The sequence below is a fragment of the Trachurus japonicus genome, chromosome 20, assembly GCF_045865225.1.
Source record: "Trachurus japonicus isolate A0001 chromosome 20, Traja_1.0".
Classification (NCBI taxonomy): Eukaryota; Metazoa; Chordata; class Actinopteri; order Carangiformes; family Carangidae; genus Trachurus; species Trachurus japonicus.
Genome location: NC_140926.1, coordinates 20,261,465 through 20,283,673, shown reverse-complemented (window position 1 = coordinate 20,283,673; position 22,209 = coordinate 20,261,465). Strand labels below are relative to the sequence as shown.

General features: G+C 40.3%; 1 protein-coding gene across 1 annotated transcript; it reads left to right on the top strand.

The window, feature by feature from the left end:
• Positions 1 to 284: 284 nt before the first annotated feature.
• On the top strand, positions 285 to 21,706 carry adgrg2a (adhesion G protein-coupled receptor G2a). The gene is made up of 23 exons (XM_085764007.1): positions 285 to 381; positions 1,225 to 1,550; positions 3,246 to 3,572; positions 4,465 to 4,524; positions 10,275 to 10,312; positions 11,194 to 12,010; positions 12,249 to 12,261; positions 12,519 to 12,666; positions 14,739 to 15,385; positions 15,489 to 15,577; positions 15,793 to 15,929; positions 16,011 to 16,176; positions 16,354 to 16,500; positions 16,597 to 16,719; positions 17,095 to 17,140; positions 17,232 to 17,335; positions 17,442 to 17,566; positions 17,685 to 17,953; positions 18,112 to 18,211; positions 19,393 to 19,679; positions 19,782 to 19,883; positions 20,580 to 20,699; positions 20,794 to 21,706. Exons 1-23 carry the CDS (start codon positions 303 to 305, stop codon positions 20,892 to 20,894), a joined length of 4,371 nt encoding a protein of 1,456 aa, XP_085620133.1. The 5' UTR covers positions 285 to 302; the 3' UTR covers positions 20,895 to 21,706.
• The last annotated feature ends 503 nt before the right edge of the window (positions 21,707 to 22,209 follow it).

The window sequence follows — 22,209 nt, the reverse complement described above, 5'->3', positions numbered from 1 at the left end:
CCTCCCCTGCCCTGGAGTCAAACCCTAAGTGTGGACAAAGGCACAGATAATATTAGATCGTTTTGGTTTACCAGATGCAAAGGATAATTTCTTGTGTAATCCCACAGCAGTGACAGTGATACACTGTGAACAGATCCACGTGCAGAAGCACCGAAGAAGGCAATGACAGGAATATGGAAAGAGGAAGCTGGCAAACAAACAAACATATTTTGTGTAGAATAATTTGGATATTTGGTGTGAGTGAGTGAGAGGAAACCATGGGCACAGGAGAATGACTGTTGTTGCTCTGTATTTCCAGGAGGATGTGTGGCTTTGGCGGACGGTGGAGATGGACACACTATCTTCTTTTATTCACCTGGCCTTTGCTGCTGGCAACCACAGGTGACTACTATAAGAAGACAGAGAATTTAAAATATTAATTTTTCCAAAATTGACTTTTTCCCTTCTTAACTGAAGAGGCTTTTAATTTGAAAAGCCCTAGGCACTTCTTAAATGTAGCATTGGCTATGATTGTCCTGTTTGCTATCAGTTAGGTCATCCAACATTGACTAAACTACCAGATGATGAACAGTAATGAAAGTAATAAAGGCATTTTAGCTCAGCTGACTGCTCATTAAACCTGTACTTATAGACTTAGTGCTAATGTTACCATTCTGACACGTGTGTAGAAAATGCCTGTTTGTCAGCATCTGATTTGAATTGCAAAGAGAAAAAACAACATGATAGTGTTGACACCATGCAAAATGACTTGGCAGAAAGGAAGTTCAGCAATGGCAATACAGGGACAGGGACAATACAACATGTGTACAGCATTAGCAGGAATCACATGATCATCACTTTAGTACATCAGCATTCTCACGTTTGCAACTTAACATCATAACAACATAGGCTACTGAACAGTTGAGGCTGATATAAAGGTACTTGGTCACAAAACAAAATACACCACAAGTAAACAATTCGAGTGCTATGAAAGATCATCTTTTGACAAAATCCTCCGATTATGATTGTGCTGTGTGGCTAAAATGCTATTGGAGCTTTCGACTGTTCTGGTTCAAAGCTGTATTGTTTAACAAGAGTTTCTTATAGGTTTTGCAAAGAAAGTGTGAGATTAAACATGCTCAGTTCTGAGCTTTTAGGTTTAATATGAGACTACAGTATTCTGCCTCATTAGCAGCCATGCAAGGAAATTAAACCCTGACAGCTCCATTTATCTTCTCATTTCAGCGCTTGGCTATTTCCTGGGAGACACTAAAGCAGTTTTAAATGGCTGCGAGGACCATTGGACCCTGCAGGACAGGGCTGCCATGCCGCTGCTCTTTCAGATGACTGTGTGTGTGGATATCCGTGTGGTGGTTCCTGGGGCCTGGGTGGCATTCTCTTACAGCTCTGTCCACGCACCGAGGCCCGAGCTGGGTCTGGAGGGAGACGATGGGGTGCTGTATGGGTGGCTGCTGAGGGTCCGACACCGATTTCCTCTTCAGTTGTCTCCCACTTACTGGCACAGGGTGTGTCTCAGGAGGGATGTACCACGCAACTCCTTTAGCCTGGAGGTAAGCCGTGAGCTGCTCAGAGCTATGCTATGGAGGCTCATGGGATTTCTTGGTTTCCCTAATCAAACTCATCAAATACACAATCCAACAACTCCAAAACACTCGTCGACAAGTTGTGACCTGCACATTGACCACGCTATGAGATAATAACGGAACGTTACGAGACAGAGTTGTTTTTGAGGCAAATGCAGTGACTGCTTGCCGAAAAACTGCCCCCAGCGGGAACGTGATTAGCGGTTTTGCATGAATTTGAAGCTCTGAGCACTTGCGGCTCTGCTCTGCCATTACAAAAATAGCTTGCACCAACAATTTAAGGTAACAAACCTACTCCTAAAAAACTATAGGGATTATGGGACAATTTGCCAAAATCTTGAACTAACCCTTTAACGTAAAAAGTAAAGTGCCTTCAATTGACAGGACAGCAGCAGAGAGACAAGAAATGGGAAGACAGAGAGTATAGGGGAATGACATTCACTACTCTACACACTGAGCTAAACGATGCCCCAAAGTAAAAGTACTTAAAGCAGAAGTAAGCGATCCGGTCGTTTTGGCTAATGCTGCGTTCCAGGCAGGCTTTTGAAACCGTAAATTACAGCTTCAAGTCACGACTTTGTAGCGTTCCAGGCAACCCACTCGTGTTTTTCCGACCTGTTTTACCGGTGAAAGTCACTATAACGGCCACTCGTAACTTCCGACCCGTGAACTCGTACCAGATCGAACCGGTACGACTTCACAGGTCGGAAAAATACGAGTTACGGGTTGCCTTGAACGCACCATAACGTCTTGTCAGCCGATGGAGTTAGCAGCGCCCGCCCTCGTCATGGATCTATTGGTCCTCGTCCCTACGCCACCACATTCAGGCATATCCCTTGGCTGCACACACAGCCCTTCATGCCGTTCTCTCTCCTCATTGGATAAAACTTGTAGGATACGAGAAAAGTTTTCTCCTCGGCTCAGAGCAGAGCAGAGTGACTGACAGACCCGTGTTTCAGTCCAAAAACTCTATGTAAGTGATTGCTGTCGGAAGATATAACTATTTAAGACTTATATTAACACAAAAATATCGCTTACTTCTGCTTTAAGGCCTGAAACTTGGACAATGCATTTGGACTAGTCCATATCATATATTACTGATGGCGTGAAAAGGGTTTTACTGTGGTAGTTTACAAAGTCAAATAGAGTTTGCCTATTGTTTACTTAGTTCAATAAGTTATTTTTTTCTGAAATTGCAGTTTTGGAATGAAATAAAAACAATGCTGTATACAGTAGATGCTACTATGTGAAGTCAGAGTACTTCAATACAGACAAAAAAAAAGGCCCTGTCGTATTACATTTACTGTTTGTTACTGAAGCTTGCAAAGGTAACAAGGTAACAGCAACTTCAATATTTCAACTTTTTTTCTCTGAGTTTTATTGTTGTTATGGCAACATAATCTTTATCTGGAAGTAGAAATGGCAGGCAAGCCAGACAACATTTAGCTGAAAGTGTGGGTCCTAATTTTACACCATAGCTCTTAATTTATTTTCCAAATGTGTTGACTTGCACATATTTTTCACTCATTTGGAATTGTTTTAGCTACATTTCCATAGTCTCACTTCTTAGCAATCAACTTCAACTTTGTCAGTGTGACCATATTTTCTTATCAGAAATGTTGAAAGTAAGAGCCAGTAATGAAGAGTTTGCTTATGTACCAGGTTGATGGGAGGTTGGTGGCTGAGAGGACCGTTATCGCTCAGGCCATCCCCCCCTCTGGCTCCCTGTGGCTGGGCTGTCGTCCCAGAGACAGACCACCGGGAGTCAAGCTTGGACAAGTGGAGCTGTACCTGTTCCGGATGTGGGCAGACGTGGGTAACCATGGCTACTGTGAGGACGGAACTGTGATTGGCTGGAATGCTCAGTACTGGGGCTTGACCAGTCCCAGGGCCAGACAGAGAGACCCTGAACTCATGTGTGGTGAGAGAGAGATGAACTTGTCTTTACTTTCTACTTATTTCACCTTTTACCAAGCTGGAAACATGTGCGTCAGGACTTTCTTACTAACTAATCAATAACTGCATTTAACATATAATGCATGGAAGTCTTTCCCCTTATTTGATCACAAATTAAATGAATGCAAACTTCTCGCAAACACAGCATGGTATGTTTGTATTATGGTCTATAGAATAGAAATTAGAAAGCATGGATTTCTTGTATGACTGGGGTAGTTTCTACAGTACAGTCTGTTCTTTTACCTTTTCTTGTAGTATAACTTTTGTTGAACTAGAATGGTCACTTGATATACCTTGCGAAGATAGTAGCACAAGTATGGCATCACATAGTACATAATAGATATAGACATATAAACATCTTAAAGTAATAACCAATTTATCGTAAATGAAATATATAAAAGAAGAATGTGTGGGAGTTTGTTGTGGTCCATCCAGTTTATACATTTAAGTTAGCAATTTATCATTCCACATTCAGGAAGTCAAAACCCAGAAAGTATACGAGTGATATCTACACATCAGGTGCCACAAAGTCTACAGTAGCTACAACAGAAACATAACAGTTAGGAGTGTAGATTGAGAAAGATTTTTCTTGCTGCCAGGGGAAAGCATTTCTCAAAATGAAAAAGTGTTGTCAATAGAATGTGGGCAGATTATTTGTCATCCAGCCATATTCCTTATTCCATTAGCCTATCTCTCTCCCCAGTCCGATACTTTGTAAAGCTGCAAGATTAATGTTGTAATGTACGGATTAATCGATCATTAATAATGTCCATCAGGATTCAGAAGGCTGCTGAGAGATACGGAGGTATCATTTTTAAAAAAAATAAGGACTAACTGTAGAACTAACACATTTTTAACCACTCTGCAGTAGCTGTGCATGTGCGTAGAGCATGTTGAATGTTGCATGTTTTTATGTGTCTTGTAGAGCACAGACGGTTCAGACGTGGAGCTCGTGGAGCTCCTGGGAAGAAAGGTCCCAAGAGAGGTGACTTGCATGCTTAGCAGTATGCGTGTTGGTATTTGTGGTATACGTGCGTGATTTAGAGAGAAGACTTTGAAATTGTGTCTGTGCTCATGTAAATAACAGAAATACAGCAAATGATGCCAAGAAACAAACAAGATAGTCAGATAGAAGGATAAATAGAAAACCTCAATGAATGCATACATTTGATTGTTTCAGCAAGTCCAGTGAATCGACAGTCCGGAAGTAAATCATCAGAGCAGTCCGGAAGAGAATTATCAGAGAGTAAGTATCACAATGATTTTATAATATCTCAAGTCCTGTCATAACAACGTCTCTTACCCGAGCAACCAGGCCACAGGTGAGTGGTACTGCCCTGTGAGGCTGTCACGCATCACATAAGAAGAGCCAATGATATAAAGTGGTGTAGGGTTGAATTCCCTTTGAGATCAGTGATAAAAGTAACAGGAATCATTTCTGAATGTAAGTAAATTGTTTTTAGAAAAGTAGCAGAAATTTAAATAAAGTTTCAATTTGGGTCTTTTTTTCATTCCCCCTACATCATTTCCAGCATTGTGACAGCTTTATAATAACAATAAATTATGTAAATTATCTTATTCATGTCATATTCAAGCTACTCTGTGCTTAACTCATGATAAAATGATAATATCATTAAATCATTCCAAATGATAGAAATTGAAGGATGATTTTAGATTTCGATTTTTAGTTTTCTCTAACAAAATCATGTCAGCTAAGGATAAAAAATATCAGAAAATTAAGGCAAATTTTGTTTAATTAAAAAAGGGACTGAAGTTTAAAGACCGGGTAAACTAAATTCAGTATTTTCCATCTCTCTCTTCAGGATTTAATGGGCGGGTCTAAAACTATAACCAGCAAAAACCCGCCCCCTGCTCCGCTCTAGGTATAAAAACATTTAGCGAACTGGCTTCCGTGGTCTTCCGTCCCACTTGCTTTTGAGTCTAGCTGAAAGGAAAAGCAGCCAGCAACTAAACGTAACTCGGGTTCACACACGGGAGACCACTTTCTCTTGTTCCTTCATATAATGAGTTTACAGTGCTAACGTATTCACACCGTCAGAGAGGCTGAGACCCACACCAAGGATACTTCACAACGTTACACACACACACACACACAGCAGCGACTTAAACATCGTCTTTGACCAGAGTCTCCCTCATTAACACACCTGTCTCTCTCTCGTCACATTAGAAAGCTGTGGGTTTGACGAACTCTGCTCCAATAAAGGTAACACATACTATATTCACCTTTGTCCCATCAGGATGTTTTATTGCAGAATATTTATGCTTTCACAATTGCATCCCTTTCTGCAGATGCTTTCTTTTTGATGTCCCTAAATGTGACGGCCAAAAAGAAAAACACAGACAAAAACAAAGTGAAGGATTTGGTGAGCGAAATTTAAAACTTTCCCCTTCTTCATTTGTTGGGTTGCTCATTGTCTCAACTCTGTCCTCATGCTGTGTATTTAATGGCTTTAAAGGGGAACCATGCAAGATTTTTACCTTAACTATGCTACATTTTTACCTTATTTGATTAAACAGCGTCGCAGTAATTGTGATGGTTAAATAAATGACTTGGAACTTGTTACAGAGAATGAAGGCTCTCTGCCTTCTACCTAGCCTCTTTTGGCTCAAAACCAACCTTGCAAGATCAGAGCCTCTGACCCGATGTCCCAGATCTCGTCTCTGCAACACGACAACACAAATGCGCCCCGTAACCCATAATATCTTGTTTATGACAGATAAGACTACACAAATACACATTGTAACATCATATATGATAACATTATCCACCACTCCATGGATTGCTTTCTTGCCAGCGCCGTTGAAAACAAATACACATGGCCGGGAGGAGGGTTAGCAAAACATCGGAAAAGCGACCAGACTTGCATAGTTCCCCTTTAAATGACACCTTGTCACAAACATGTTTTGTTGACTCAGAATTAGTTTGTAGGGGCAGCAGCAAATTCCTGCCAAAACTGTGATACGTTCCAACCCTGTGATGCACATCCTCATGCTCAATCGTGACCATATAACTGCTTATGACACAGAGGTCAGAGTGCTGCCTTTCACTGTCCTCAGTTCAATATCAGAGGTTATGTAAGTTCTATACAAACCACAATAAATAAAAACATCACTTTGTTCCTTTTTTTATGCAAACAAAAAGTTGGAGTTGAATTCTTGGACTGTATGAGTGGGGTTGACCACACACACACACACACACACACACACACACACACACTAACACACACACACACACACACACACACACACACCACACACACACACACACACACACACACACACACACACACACACACACACACACACACACACACACACACACAACACACACACACACACTCTATATCAGCATCTATCTGCCTCTGTCTCTCCAACATTCAGGTGTTAAGGATGTTTCGTTGCAAAGATGGGGAACTAGAGCCAAAAACAGACATTCAAGATTTCTGTAAGGGCAGCAACAAACTTGAGGTTGGTGTGACCCAGAATCAGGCAGCATGCTTCCACTTTTGAGAATAAAGTTTCTATCGTAAGCAAAATTACTGTAACTTTTGTTTCCCCTATTGCAGGTAGAACGGTTCTCCTGTGATGAAGAAAAAAACATAAAGTAAAATCTTTTCACTTGATGTTTTGCAACATACATACGTACTCTATTTATTGATATAGGCCTATCACCTCCTCACAGTGGTGTGAATCAATCTGTGTGTGTGTGTGTGTGTGTGTGTGTGTGTGTATTTATTTCCCCAGAAATACAAACTGCAGTGTGTTGCTGCGGCTTGAACCCGCTGACCAAGCATGTGAACTGCAGAAGGCTGTGAAGAAATACCATGCTGATATCTCTGACGATCATATAACAGCAAGAATTATTGGAGAGTTGGAGAGAGTTGGTAAGCAAATCTTCCCCCAGTCAGTATATCTACCTGCCTACCTCTACCTATATATTTATCTTGACACATTCACAAAAGCATGGAGATAATTTAACAAAAAAACAACAACATTTACATTTGCCAGTATAGCAACTTATGGTGCATTCCAGGCAGGCGTTTGAACCCGTAAGTCACCAGTTACGAGTTTGTAGCGTTCTAGGCAAGTTACGAGTTACGAACTGGGAACTGGGAGTAGATCGATCTAGTACGAGTTCACAGGTGGGAAGTTACGAGTTTGATGTTACGTTGTAACGGGTAACCATAGGAACAGGTCGGAAAAACACGAGTTACGGGTTGCCTGGAACGCACCATTATAGCATATTGACACACAGAAGTTAAAAGACTACAGTGTTTCTCAATTTATTAATGATATGATAGGATGGTGATGAAGCTGATCATAAACATTTTCACCATAATTTGTGTATTGGGTGTGAACAGATGCACTGTATTTGTGCAGATTTGCAAATTGCTCCCACGTTCAGAATCTATTCAAATAGAGACGTTCCTATGCAGACACTCAAAACAGTAGCTAAGGCAGAGAATTTTATATGGAAAAGGGAACATAAATTTAAATAACACCCTCACCGCCAAAAAAAAGTGGCACATGCAAAACTAGTGGTACAAGAGAAAAAAGGGAAAACAGGCATGCATTTCTTTACTTGCATGGAAGATATGTAATTTATTTCCTAGTCCTGAATCATAAATATCAAATAAAGTGATAATAGGAATAAAATATATCACGTAAAAATATAGTTACAGTTTTCTTTACAAGACAAATTGAAATTGAAATATAGGGGAGAGCGGGGTAAGTAGTGCCAATTTTTACTTAAATTGCCTTTAAAGCAAGGGGATTATAATAATGCCCCCAACTAACATATGTACATATAGTTTAGGATGTTGTGCATCCCTGGGAACAATCACTTTGAATCTTAAATCAACTGTTTCAGAAATATAGCTTTAGAAAAAAAAAAAAAAAATCTGGCACAACTTGCCCCCGGTGCGGGGTAAATTGTGCCATTAGAGAGAATACACTGGGGTAAATTGTGCCATTGATAATTGAAGTAAAACAGATCATTTTAATCTCACAAATGTTAATGCTATATAAAAGCAAGACATTCAATACAAAATTAAAGCCGGAAGCGGCGATGATCGGGTCCTCGCTTGTCCCCATGCAGTCGTGGAGGCCTGAGGCACGCTGGGGGTTGTGGCGCAAAGAAACGCCATGTTTTCTTCCTCCACCGGGCTACGAGCACAACCAGACTGGGCAGGTGTGTTCAGGGGCGGTCCCTCATCACACATGTTAAGTTTCAAGCAAATCCGTGCCCACTGCCACATTTCTCCTATACACAGACAGCACTGCCACTGGCACAACTTAACCCAGGCCCTTTGGCACAAATTACCCCAAGCCCAGCATTTTGAGAAAAAAGGATTCCCCAGCTCTTTTGAGCTGGCATCATGCTAACTGTATAGACTCATGATGTAGCTTAATAAAGCACTAAAACATTTGTGAACTGTTTTCAAAGTTATCTATAATTGTTCAAACACGGCAATCAAAAAACCTTGATCATAGAAATTTTACTTTGGAGGGCAAAAACTTGTTTTTTGAACATAAATGTGCTTTCCTCTCAAGCCATGTGTCTCCCTTCTTAATAGGATGGGTGAAATGGATGCCCCTTCAAAAATATGTGGTCACATGACCAACTTCTTCTATGGTTTTCTAGATAACAGGGGTGGAACTACTTGCCCCATGGCACAAATTACCCCACTCTCCCCTACCTATAATCTATTGTGATTGATCTCAGTCATTGGAGATTCTGCAAGCTCAGATGAAGTAGCTGTAAAAATGTGTCTGCAAGAGGAATTTCAAAGAGGCTGAGGAGCATGCAGGTCTACTCTCCTCAGGGAAGTTTTTTCAAAGGGAAGGACCAGTCACCCAACAGAGCTTTGGCTTGGCATATGGTGTCAGTAAATATGAAATCAATAAAATCTTAAAAACTATTCTGGACCCAAGAGACATTTAAAGTTGGAATAAGAGGCTCTATTCCTATGGTGTTGGTAAGAGGTTTCACAGCTGTATCTTGAGCCGCGTTTCCACTGCAGGAGTTCCTGGTAAAAGGAGGGGGTAGGAACTTCTACAGGAACCGTCCTCTCACTCGATCCTCTCGATGGCCGTGTCTCCACTGCAGACAGGACCCACCAGGGTCTTATGGCGATGTGCGACCGTTTGATCATCGCAAGGTCGTTGTGCAGCGTTTTCTTTTTTACTGCTCTTCTTGTTGTTGTTTTTTTCTATCAGTTTAGACACTTTCTTAAAAAAAAAAAAAATGCTGTCTAGATCGTCACGTAATCGTGCGATCGCGTATTTATCAGACACTTTTTTTTTTTACCAGGCCTACTGCTACTCTCGTCTTTTACTGAGTTATTCTCTCTTTTTTCCAGCCGTTTTTCCGTTTTTCCTAACATTGGGTTTTAAAAATTTCGGGGCTTTCTTTTAGCGTCACATCCTGTTTTGAGTCTGACCAATCAGCACAGAGTAAATCTCCAAAGGTTCCTGTAAACAGCCCTGTGGGGGAGGTTCCTGCAGTGGAGACACACACCAACGGTCCCGGCCCCGTAAAATTACCCCGAAATTCCTGCAGTGGAGACACGCCTTTGGATGAGGTGTAATTAGTGCAATTTATGTATCTATCAGTGCAACAGTTTAACTCTTGATGATTTGTTACCGTCAGGTTTGTGTGAACCCGAGGGGCACCCTAAAAACACTTTTGTGACATTCCGGGATGTCTCCCAGTCTAACACAGACTCCACTCCACACTCCAATCTTAAATGGTGAGCAATACCTTTTTTCCCATTATTTATTGTATGCCTGAGTGTGCATTTAAAACGTATAATATGTTATAATCTTCTATATCTGATAGCTACCTCGTGGAGTCCAATAATCTCAAACTGACAGAACTAACACCTATGACAGAATTCTGCTGTGAGAACCAACAACACTCTTTCTGCCATTCTCAGCATCAATGGTAAATGTACAATCTCTATGCTGACATCCTTAGAAACTATGACACTCAGATTTCGTTTTAACTATGCACATTTCTCATCCAAAAGTGGAGAAGATGCTGCACCTTCCTCTGTTTGTTAGACAGGAACCTGTCTTACCTTTTGTGGTTGAAGTGCACAAGACAAACAAATGATGCCCCTGAGCATCTTTATAGTGTTTCAAAGAGATTCAAGAATTCAACAGGAAATCAATACACTCTCAAGAGTTCAACTTATGAAGCACAGGCTGGACTGGGGGTACATATGAGAAAATATCTCTTCTATTGGTTCCACAATGAGAAATTCAATTGTGTATTGTGATTTGACAAAATCAGTGTTTGCATATTGGCTTTATATCTGAGATATAGATGATCTTGTAAGAAAATTAAAAGCAAAAGTTTGGAAAAGTTGCTTTCATCATTCATTTGCTTTCATTTCAAAACCAATTGTGTTACCACCAACAAAGCCAGCTGAGCTTAGCACAAAGTCTGTCAACATAGCTAAATGTTTTATATTCACTATATTTACTGAATGGACAAACAAGAATAATATATTAATTTCTTCTCTTTGTGACATTGTTGGCATCAATATGAATTGCTGAATATTGGATATTTTTGCCTGTTGTTTCATACTGAGGCGAATGAGATACTTGCTGTTCTTCTGAATGACAGCTGCCGTCCCGAGCTAACAACTCAGCCCGCCACCCTGACCAACAACGTTATTACAACCTCTGAAGCCTCACCGCCATCTGTCACCAACAAGACCCAACAGACTCGCGTGACAACTGAATCTACCACAGCATTTCAACAGAGTAGCACATCACAAGGAACAGCTCAGCCAAACATGTCAACTCAGTCCTCAACAGCAAAGTCTGTCCTTCAAACAACCTCACCACAAAGCACTGTAGGTGTCTCCGACAGTACAAAGGTACAGCACACTGAATCTGATGACAAAACATTGTCGACACCCACTCAGAATACAATACTCCAAAACACAACCACAGAACAACCAAAGACAACAAAAGTCGCAACATCGTCCTCTATCAACTTTACACGACTCAGTACCATGACTTCGACCAACCATCAAACATTACACAACACAGCTACTAGTCTGACTGATGCAACGCTTAACACAACTACTCTGTCTCCTGATTACACACCACAGTACAATACAACAACAACAACAGGTAACGTTAGACCTTCTCCCAGTGAAACAGTGCTCAACTTAACTACAGCTGGCACAGTGACACCTTCTCCAAACTACACAACAGTGTACAACAGAACTACAGCCAAACCATTTACATCCTCTCCAAATGATGCAACACTATACAATGGATCTACAGTTACACCTCCCACTGACACATCAGTGTATCATTTAACTACTGTTGAGGCATCCACACCTTCTCTCAATCACACAATTGAGTATCACATCGCTACAACCAGGCCATTTCCCCCTTCAGATGATACAACATTTGACAATGTAACTACGGTTATGCCTTCTATAGATCACACAACAATACACAATGTGACTACAATTGTACCAGTTACTGAACACACAACAGTGTACAACACAACTACAGTTGTGCCTTCTACAGCTCACAAAACAATAAACAATGTGACGGAAGTTGTACCTTCCACTAAACACACAACATTGTACAACACAACTACAATTGTGCCTGCTACAGATCACACAACACACAATGTGACTACAGTTGTACCTTCTACAGATCACACAACAGTGTACAACACAACTACAGTTGTATCTTCTACTAAACACCCAACAGTGAACAACACAACTGCAGTTGTACCTTCTACTAAACACCCAACAGTGTACAACACAACTACAGTTGTACCTTCTACAAAACACACAACAGTGTACAACACAACTACAGTTGTATCTTCTACAGATCACACAACAGTGTACAACACAACTACAGTTGTACCTTCTACTAAACACCCAACAGTGAACAACACAACTACAGTTGTATCTTCTACAGATCACACAACATTGTACAACACAACTACAGTTGTACCTTCTACTAAACACACAACAGTGTACAACGCAACTACAGTTGTACCTTCTACTAAACACACAACAGTGTACAACACAACTACAGTTGTACCTTCTACTAAACACACAACAGTGTACAACGCAACTACAATTGTACCTTCTACTAAACACCCAACAGTGTACAACGCAACTACAATTGTACCTTCTACTAAACACACAACAGTGTACAACACAACTACAGTTGTACCTTCTACTAAACACACAACAGTGTACAACACAACTACAGTTGTACCTTCTACAGCTCACAAAACAATACACAATGTGACGGAAGTTGTACCTTCCACTAAACACACAACATTGTACAACACAACTACAATTGTGCCTGCTACAGATCACACAACAGTGTACAACACAACTACAGTTGTACCTTCTACTAAACACCCAACAGTGAACAACACAACTACAGTTGTACCTTCTACTAAACACACAACAGTGTACAACATAACTACAGTTGTACCTGCTACAGATCACACAACAATAAACAATATGACTACAATTGTACCAGTTACTGAACACACAACAGTGTACAACACAACTACAGGTGTGCCTTCTACAAATCACACAACAATAAACAATGTGACTACAGTTGTACCGGTTAGTGAACACACAACAGTGAACAACACAACTACAGTTGTGCCTTCTACTAAACACACAACCGTGAACAACACAACTACAGTTGTATCTTCTACTAAACACACAACAGTGTACAACACAACTACAGTTGTGCCTTCTACTAAACACACAACCGTGAACAACACAACGACAGTTGTGCCTTCTACAGATCACATAGCAACAAACAATGTTAGTACAATTATACCAGTTACTGAACACACAACAGTGAACAACACAACTACAGTTGTACCTTCTATATATCACACAACAATAAACAATGTAACTACAGTTGTACCTTTTACTAAACACACAACAGTGTACAACACAACTACAGTTGTACCTTCTATATATCACACAACAATAAACAATGTAACTACAGTTGTACCTTTTACTAAACACACAACAGTGTACAACACAACTACAGTTGTACCTTTTACTAAACACACAACAGTGTACAACACAACTACAGTTGTACCTTTTACTAAACACACAACAGTGTACAACACAACTACAGTTGTATCTTCTACTAAACACACAACAGTGAACACAACTACAGTTTTGCCTGCTACAGATCACACAACAATAAACAATGTGACTACAATTGTACCAGTTACTGAACACACAACAGTGAACAACACAATGTCAATTGTGCCTTCTACAGATCACACAACAATAAACAATGTGACTACAGTTGTACCGGTTAGTGAACACACAACACTGTACAACACAACTACAGTTGTATCTTCTACTAAACACACAACAGTGAACACAACTACAGTTTTGCCTGCTACAGATCACACAACAATAAACAATGTGACTACAATTGTACCAGTTACTGAACATACAACAGTGAACAACACAACTACAGTTGTATCTTCTACTAAACACACAACAAAAAACAATCTGACGACAATTGTACCTTCTACTAAACACACAACAGTGAACAACACAACTACGGTTGTATCTTCTACAAATCACACAACAATAAACGATGTGACTACAGTTGTACCGGTTAGTGAACACACAACAGTGTACAACACAACTACAGTTGTGCCTCCTACAGACAACACAACAAAAAACAATCTGACGACAATTGTACCAGTTACTGAACACACAACAGTGTACAATACAACTACAGTTGTGCCTTCTACTAAACACACAACCGTGAACAACACAACGACAGTTGTGCCTTCTACAGATCGCATAGCAACAAACAATGTTAGTACAATTATACCAGTTACTGAACACACAACAGTGAACAACACAACTACAGTTGTACCTTCTATATATCACACAACAATAAACAATGTGACTACAGTTGTACCTTTTACTAAACACACAACAGTGTACAACACAACTACAGTTGTACCTTTTACAGATCACACAACAGTGCACAACACAACTGCAGTTGTGCCTTCTACAAATCACACAACAATAAACAATGTCACTACAGTTGTACAAATCACACAACAATAAACAATGTCACTACAGTTGTACCGGTTAGTGAACACACAACACTCTACAACACAACTAGAGTTGTACCTTCTACAGGCAACACAACAATAAACAATGTGACCACAGTTGTACCTTTTACTAATCACACAACAGTGTACAACACAACTACAGTTGTGCCTTCTAACAATCACACAACAGTGGACAATGTAGCTACAACTGCTATCAACAACTTACACAATGACACCACTGTACTAACCAAATTCACACCATATATAGGTGATCTTGTTAACAGCCCCACTAACCCAACAACTTCTCCACTGAACAACCAGACAGCCAATCCCACAACTGAGAGTTCCACTCCCAGCATCACAACTTCCATCAGACATGACACCAAATCCACCACATCTTCTAGCAGCTCTGATCCCATTACCAATCACACTGTCGGCACAGGAGTCGACTACAACCTGAGCACAACTGCAAGCAGTTTAACCACTGTTCTCAGCCCAACAACAAAGGAGCCAGAAGTCACTTCAACAACTAACGCAGCCAATGCTTCCCCTGAGCATACAGCCCTTATCTCAACCACCAACACCACTACTACTGCTACTATACGTGACCCAGCTCCAACCCAGGATCACGCCACTACTGCTGAGATGTCTTCAACCTCCAAAACAGCTCCTCAAACCAGCACCTTCATCAGCACAACCATGGCCACAACAGTGATTGGTATGTAAAGCTCAAAATCCAACATATTTGTAATCTGATTAAAGCTGCACAGGAAGGTTTGGTGGGCTGAAATGGCTGAACAATGTTTCACTTTGGTTTATAGAGACAACACAAAACCAAGAGTTACAGGAAGAGCAAGCAAATGAGCTTCTGGAGCGAACACAAAATACATCACAGCTCAACTCTTCACAGGTGAAGCGACTGATTTACTGAAGAATATACTACAGGCAGAAAACTGAAGCTTTAAATCACTTTTTGAAAAGATTAATACAATAAAAAAACCTGTTTGGCTTAAAGATGTATCAAGTTAATGTCTAAGACCAATAGATATACTGATATGTTGTTGTATTTTTTATTGGAACTTTGTGATTTTGGGGGTTCACACTGTAATTTGATGGATGTTACAGGTGGAGCAGATGGTTGGGCAGTTGGAGACACTTATGGATGCCCCCACTGTCTCTCAGGCAGTGGGACAAAAAACCGTCAGTGTCATAAGTAATTTGCTGGAGGGTGACTCAGAGGCCCTCTCTGCATCTGCTAATAGGTAAGATTCGCATGACCCTCGGTTACATGTTCAGATACGTGTGACTTTTCTAAAATGTGTTGTCATGGTTTCCATTGATAGGCTGATTCGACTAGTGGATAATGTGGCTCTTAAGCTCGTTGTCAATGGCAGCGGAGGGATTATCTCCACAAGTTCACTGGTTCTGGCAGTGAAGACGGTGAATGGGACAAACTTTCCAGCAACAACAATCATCGTCAACACCGTTAATGATATTCAGGTAACACTGGTTATGATTTTTTATTTCTTGGGATGAAAATACAGATCAGAAAGTAGGTAGAAATACTGATACCTGCAGGACATACAGAATTTTCCGACAGTATTGTATGTATTGTCGATGTGCCTGCATTGTGAGCTTGATCATACAACATTGCAGTAACATTTGTTAACCTTTTGGTGTTTCCAGATCCAAACGTCCCCGTTGAAGAGGTCAGGTTCTGCTCTGGGGTCAATGTTCCTGCCCTCCACCCTCACTGCAAGGCTCAGTCTTGAGCATCAACAGCAGGCCAATAGGGTCCAATTCACTTTCTTCACCAAAAGTGCCTTTTTCCAGGTACACCCCCATTATAAGATACTTACAGAGCAATTACTGTGTTCCCCTTTGTTCAAAATATCTTTATATTATTCTTTTTTTTCTTTTTTTTTGCAGGATATAGCCTTGGATAACAACACACTTGTCAGTCCAGTTCTTGGCTCTAGTGTTGCCAATTTGTCAATAGGCAACTTGATAGAGGACATTCAGTTTACCATCCGAAACATCAACCCCATACATGTGAGTGCGCACAGACAAAGTCAATATTCATTCTCTTCCACCCGGATAGAATCACTTCATAATTTGAATGCCACAAATCAATTCTGATAGTGAGACCAAAGATTTCACTACTTTGCCATTTTCATACAAAAACACCCTCTGCACATGGATTGTTTTATTTACTATTTATTATGTCTGTTTGCAAAGTCCACAGCGATAAACTGGTCTAGAGTAATCAGATTATAGCATTGTAAAGTTGTGGTAAGGGCATACTAACAATAAAAGCTTTTGTCATTTACAGACATAATAAAAACTGGACATTTCTATTCGGTGAAAAACAAAAAAGCATTAGAATAAGCTGTGAAAGGTTATGCAAACTTTGTTTTTGCTTCACAGGGGAACTTTGTGGCCTCGTGTGTATTTTGGGACTTCACTCTGAATGGTGAGCATTTGAATGCTTAGTGTAGCTGGCTATATTTCCATATTGCCACAGGTATGAATATTCCTGTTAATGGTGTGTGTGTGCTGTTTAGGCGACAGAGGAGGCTGGAGCTCTGACGGCTGCTCTGTTGTTGCTGCCACAGCTGAGGAAACAAGCTGCAGCTGCAACCATCTCACTTCATTTGCGATACTGCTGGTAGGTATCTGTAGGCTACATATCTGTATCTTGGTTAAAAGTACAAGCAATTAACAGGCAACAGTTGCAATATGTGCTCACTGTTTGTACTCTGATCTCAAAACAGGATTTGTCGAGAGATGGAATAACTGACCGTCAACACGTACAAGTTCTCACTTATATCACCTACATCGGCTGTGGAATCTCTGCTATTTTTCTTGCCATCACTTTACTAACGTATCTTTCATTTGAGTAAGAATCCCTCTTTACAATACCAAAATAACTTCTGTCTGAGCTTCATTAGAGAGCTATCATAACTACCCTCACTAGAGTAATGAAATCCAGTCTCTAATTAATTCCATCTTTGCAGAAAACTGCTACGTGATATTCCTGCAAAGATCCTGGTCCAGCTCTGCACATCCCTCCTTATGCTCGACCTGGTCTTCTTTCTGAACGGCTGGCTGGCGCTCAACCCGGCGGTCGGCCTGTGCACTAGCACAGCCTTCTTCCTGCACTACTTCATGCTGACATCATTCACCTGGGCCGGGCTGGAGGCCCTTCACATGTATCTGAGTATCGTTAAGGTGTTCACCCCTTACCTGAGCAGATACATGCTCAAGTTCACAATGATAGGCTGGGGTAGGTGCTTTAAACCTCAACTTCAAAGGTTTCATTTTTGGATAATATCCATGTATGATGCATTTGTAGGAACAAATGGTTTTGCAAACATGTACAGTATGTCTTCTTGAACAGTTTTGTTTTGCTGGTTTTGCTGATAAATGTTTTGTCCTTTGCAGGGATTCCTCTTCTCGTGGTGATCATTACACTATCAGTCGACAAAGACAACTATGGTCTGGTTACGTATGGAAAATACACTGATGGTACTTCAGATGACTTGTAAGTCTTTCTTTGTTTTAACAAGACATTTTTGGGTAACACTTTATACACACTATTAAGCATTAAATATTGAATTCATCATTTATAATACATGAATACTCATTAGAATGTAATTTATAAACACAGTTAAAAATGTTTTACTCATCATTGGTAAGCACTAACTATGTTTATAAACCACATACTAATGAGTATTCATGCATTATAAATGAAGAATTCAGTATTTATTAGTGCTTAACTAATGCTTGATAGTGTTACCCAGTTTTGTATTCTTTCAGGTAAATGTTTTTGCAACCAGACAATAAAAAACAATGCTAGCCATCCATGTAGCACAGTTCATTTATATGTTTAAATATATCTGTATGTATAAGACCTATTTCTTTATTTATTGAGTATTTCAAATCTGGAATCCTACCTACATTTATTAACCTATGAATGAGTAGAATAGTGGGAAACCAGTGGCAGGAATGGATGTTTCTACCCACTTGAAATGCACAAAATAAGAATCTGTTGATTTAAAAAAAAAAAAAAAAAAAAAAGTATAGCACTATAGGTGATGGAATCTGCTGTAATATTTGTTTTCCGTGGTGCTGAAACCAGTTAATCGGACTTTCTCTTCCTAATTAGTTTGAATAGACTGAACAAACCTTCAGCTAATGCCCTAAGAATCATATCAGACACCCAAGCAATGTTAAACACAGAACACAATAGCACCCACCTCAAAACAAGTAACACCCCAGTAAATTACCTTGTAATGTCCTAGTGAGCATGTAACATTCAAGTTACAATATCTGACCAAACATTAGACAAAACCCTGCTGTAAACCTTGTCAGTGATCAGGTCCGTTGTATGGGGGGAAAGGTGATGATAATTCTAGGGGCCCAGCGCCCAGTAGGGCCCACAAAAAACCCCAGTGGTCTAATCTTTGTATGACTGAATTATTCTGCATAAGACCCTGACTAATACGCATAGTAATGCTGCATTAGCATCAAAACAAAGTAGGCTAAATAAAAAATGATAAAAAAGTGGAAAAGTCAGGGGCCCACTTTAGTATTCTTTCAGGGGCCCCAGAATTCCTAACAACGGCCCTGCAGTGATGCAATATTTAATCACATTATGAACATTTGCATAATGAACATTTCTAGCTGTTAACCTGCTAACCTCCTGTGTGTGCTCCTTTGTAGCTGTTGGCTGCGGAATGACATCGCCTTCTACATTGGCGTAGTGGCCTACTTCCTTCTGATTTTCATTCTGTGCTTAGCGGTTTTCATCGTGATTATGATCCAGCTGGCCCGGATCAAGAGGCAGAACCCTCAGAACCAGTCTCCAAACCGGGGAGTGATGACCGACCTGCGCAGCATCGCCGGACTCATCATCCTGCTCGGACTCACGTGGGGGTTTGCTCTGTTCGCCTGGGGACCCCTCTATTTACCCTTCGTTTACCTCTTCACCATATTGAACTCACTGCAAGGTGAGACCAGTATGAATCCACATTAGAATCTGAGAACATGAATTGTTTTCATAACACTCATTCAAAATGCTTTTTTTTAACTGTTCAACTTGTTCTGTGTAGGTTTCTTTGTCTTTGTCTTCCACTGTGCTGTAAAAGAGAATGTCCGCAGGCAGTGGAGGACACATCTCTGCTGTGGGAAACTGCGACTGCCCGAAAACTCAGGTGGGCACCTTAACGTCTTTGTTGAACTCTGATCATTTAATTTCATATGTAAGCCCAGGAGATGCTACATAGGGTGAAAGGTACTTGTACACGTTGGTGCCCTCAAAGTAGCTGAGTGTAGATTGGCTACACAGTACAATATCAACACAGTCAGCAGTTGGAGCTGCTGCTCACAGATTCAGTGAAGGTACTTCACAATGTTTACTGACAGATTGCCAGCCAGTTTGTGTCGGACATTTCCTCTCTCCTCTCCGAGTCATAACTTGTTAAACTCTCAAAACAAGGAAATGCTTTACGTAATTATAGATTTGCAACTCCAATGTCATTCAGAAAAAAAAGGTCTAGAAATCAGCTCAGGAACAAAGATGTTCTTTATAATCACATGTTTTCTTCAGTGTGAAGGTGTAAACCAGTGATGGTTGTGAATGAATTGTAAAGAGGAACTACCAATAGATAAATCAGCATACTTTTAATGGTGCTAATTTGCTAAAATATGTACAAATAAAGGTTGCTTAGTCACTTATAACTGACTCTATAGCATCATCCACCAAAGCATTAAGGAAAATGTAGTTCCAGCACTGAAATTGTGATTGTCTTCGGAAAAGAAGTTAAAAACAAACCATTTATATTTACTGATGCAAGGAAAAGATTAAATTCACATCAGTGTTGTTATTTATATACTGTGTGTTTCTTCAGATTGGAGTCGGACGGCCACCCACAACATCAAGAGTCAGTCAGTCGCCACACCAGCCCACTCCTCTCAGCTCTTAACCTCTCGAAGCGCTTCTGTCATCAGCGATGGCACCAATAGCAGTGGTAAGAGTAAAATGTTTGACCTACAGTTTTTGTAAAATTGGTGCTTATTTACATGACAGTGATACTATTGATGTGTTATTTGACTGTGTTGCAGGCTCTGTGTTCGCCGACAGCGGAATATCCGACAGCTTCAACAACGACGTCGTCCTCAATGAGCTCCACAGACGAACTCTGGCACTGCAAGGCGAGTCCTGACAGCTGCAATGTCAAAGGCTTATTGTGATGACAGGAGTTATCAGGACAGGGCCAAGAGGACAGAGATAAGTGATCTACAGCAGATTAAATAAACAAAATACACTGAACTTCACATAACTACATGACGCCCTTCCTGCATTATAAGTGCTGCATGCACAGTAGGTGTGTGTTTGACTGAACTTTTTATTTTATTTTACTGTAACAGCTGCCAAGTGCCAACTGTAAAGCTTATTTCAAAGCTCTTAGAGTTACTATATATTTTATTTTTATATGATATCCAACATTATTTTCAGTCTGCAAGAAAGAAACACAATGTAAAAGATATGAACTAGCATTTAATCAGTAACAGACTCTTGTCAACATTTCAAGGGAATTGTTTTGGTAGATTTGTATTCTTTATGAGATATTTAAAGTGTGTTTATGAATTATGTGGACCATTTCTAATGTTTACACATCTCGAGTGAGGGATGTCTAAAAGCACTTTCTGTACTTTTTAATAGAAGCCAGGTGGATTGAAGGAAAATGTGCCAGATTTAGCTACTTTAATAAGACTATTTAAGGGTGTATCCTTCCTTTAATATGACATACTGCTTTGTTTTGCTACTGCACTGTGTTGATGTCAAACTCATGAGATGTTAGATTGTTGTAAGTTGTGTATTAGATTTTTTTTAAGCGAAAGCAGACATGAAGCACGGTCATGCAGCTGGAGGATGATCAGGAGCGAGGAAGGACACATTTTTATTACATGTCCTTGTGGAAAGACATGTTCATGCCATGAGAGAGAAGATAATAAACCTTCAACTTATTACCTGTCCAGTTTGTCTGTTTGAGGCTCAGAGAGTTTCACGGCTGCATGACATCTTCACATCTTTAATCAAAGCTGTTCAACAGGAAAAACGCAGCAGTAATCACAGTCTCTCATCACAGTGGTGTGTCACCTTCAGCCGAGCCTCTCTCGTGGTTCGCACCCAGCGCCGGTTCACTCGCAGCCTGTGAAGGTCGGCTGTGGAGGTTAGCTATAAAAAGTTGTAGGCAAGTTCAGATCTCAGAACAATGTGACCTCCAATGTGGAGCAAATAGCAGAGCACGCTGTGTGAGGGCTGCACAGGCAGAGATACAGATGTTACAGCAACAAGCAGACATTACATGAAGTCTTTTCATTCCTGGATCCAGATGCTTGGCCAGATAGTTAGCACTAATGTTCTGAGAAATTAACTCCTGTGTTAAGAGCTTAAAACACATTAAGCTCAAATGTGTTTTCTGAGAATTGCTTCGAAACATAATTTTTAACTAATACGGTGGCTTTTACTTACAT

Coding starts and splice junctions, on each gene's coding strand:
- adgrg2a (XM_085764007.1), top strand. CDS start 303: ATGTGTGGCTTTGGCGGACGGTGGAGATGGACACACTATCTTCTTTTA. Junction 382..1,224: donor TTTGCTGCTGGCAACCACAG/GTGACTACTATA, acceptor TTCTCATTTCAG/CGCTTGGCTATTTCCTGGGA. Junction 20,700..20,793: donor CGATGGCACCAATAGCAGTG/GTAAGAGTAAAA, acceptor ACTGTGTTGCAG/GCTCTGTGTTCGCCGACAGC.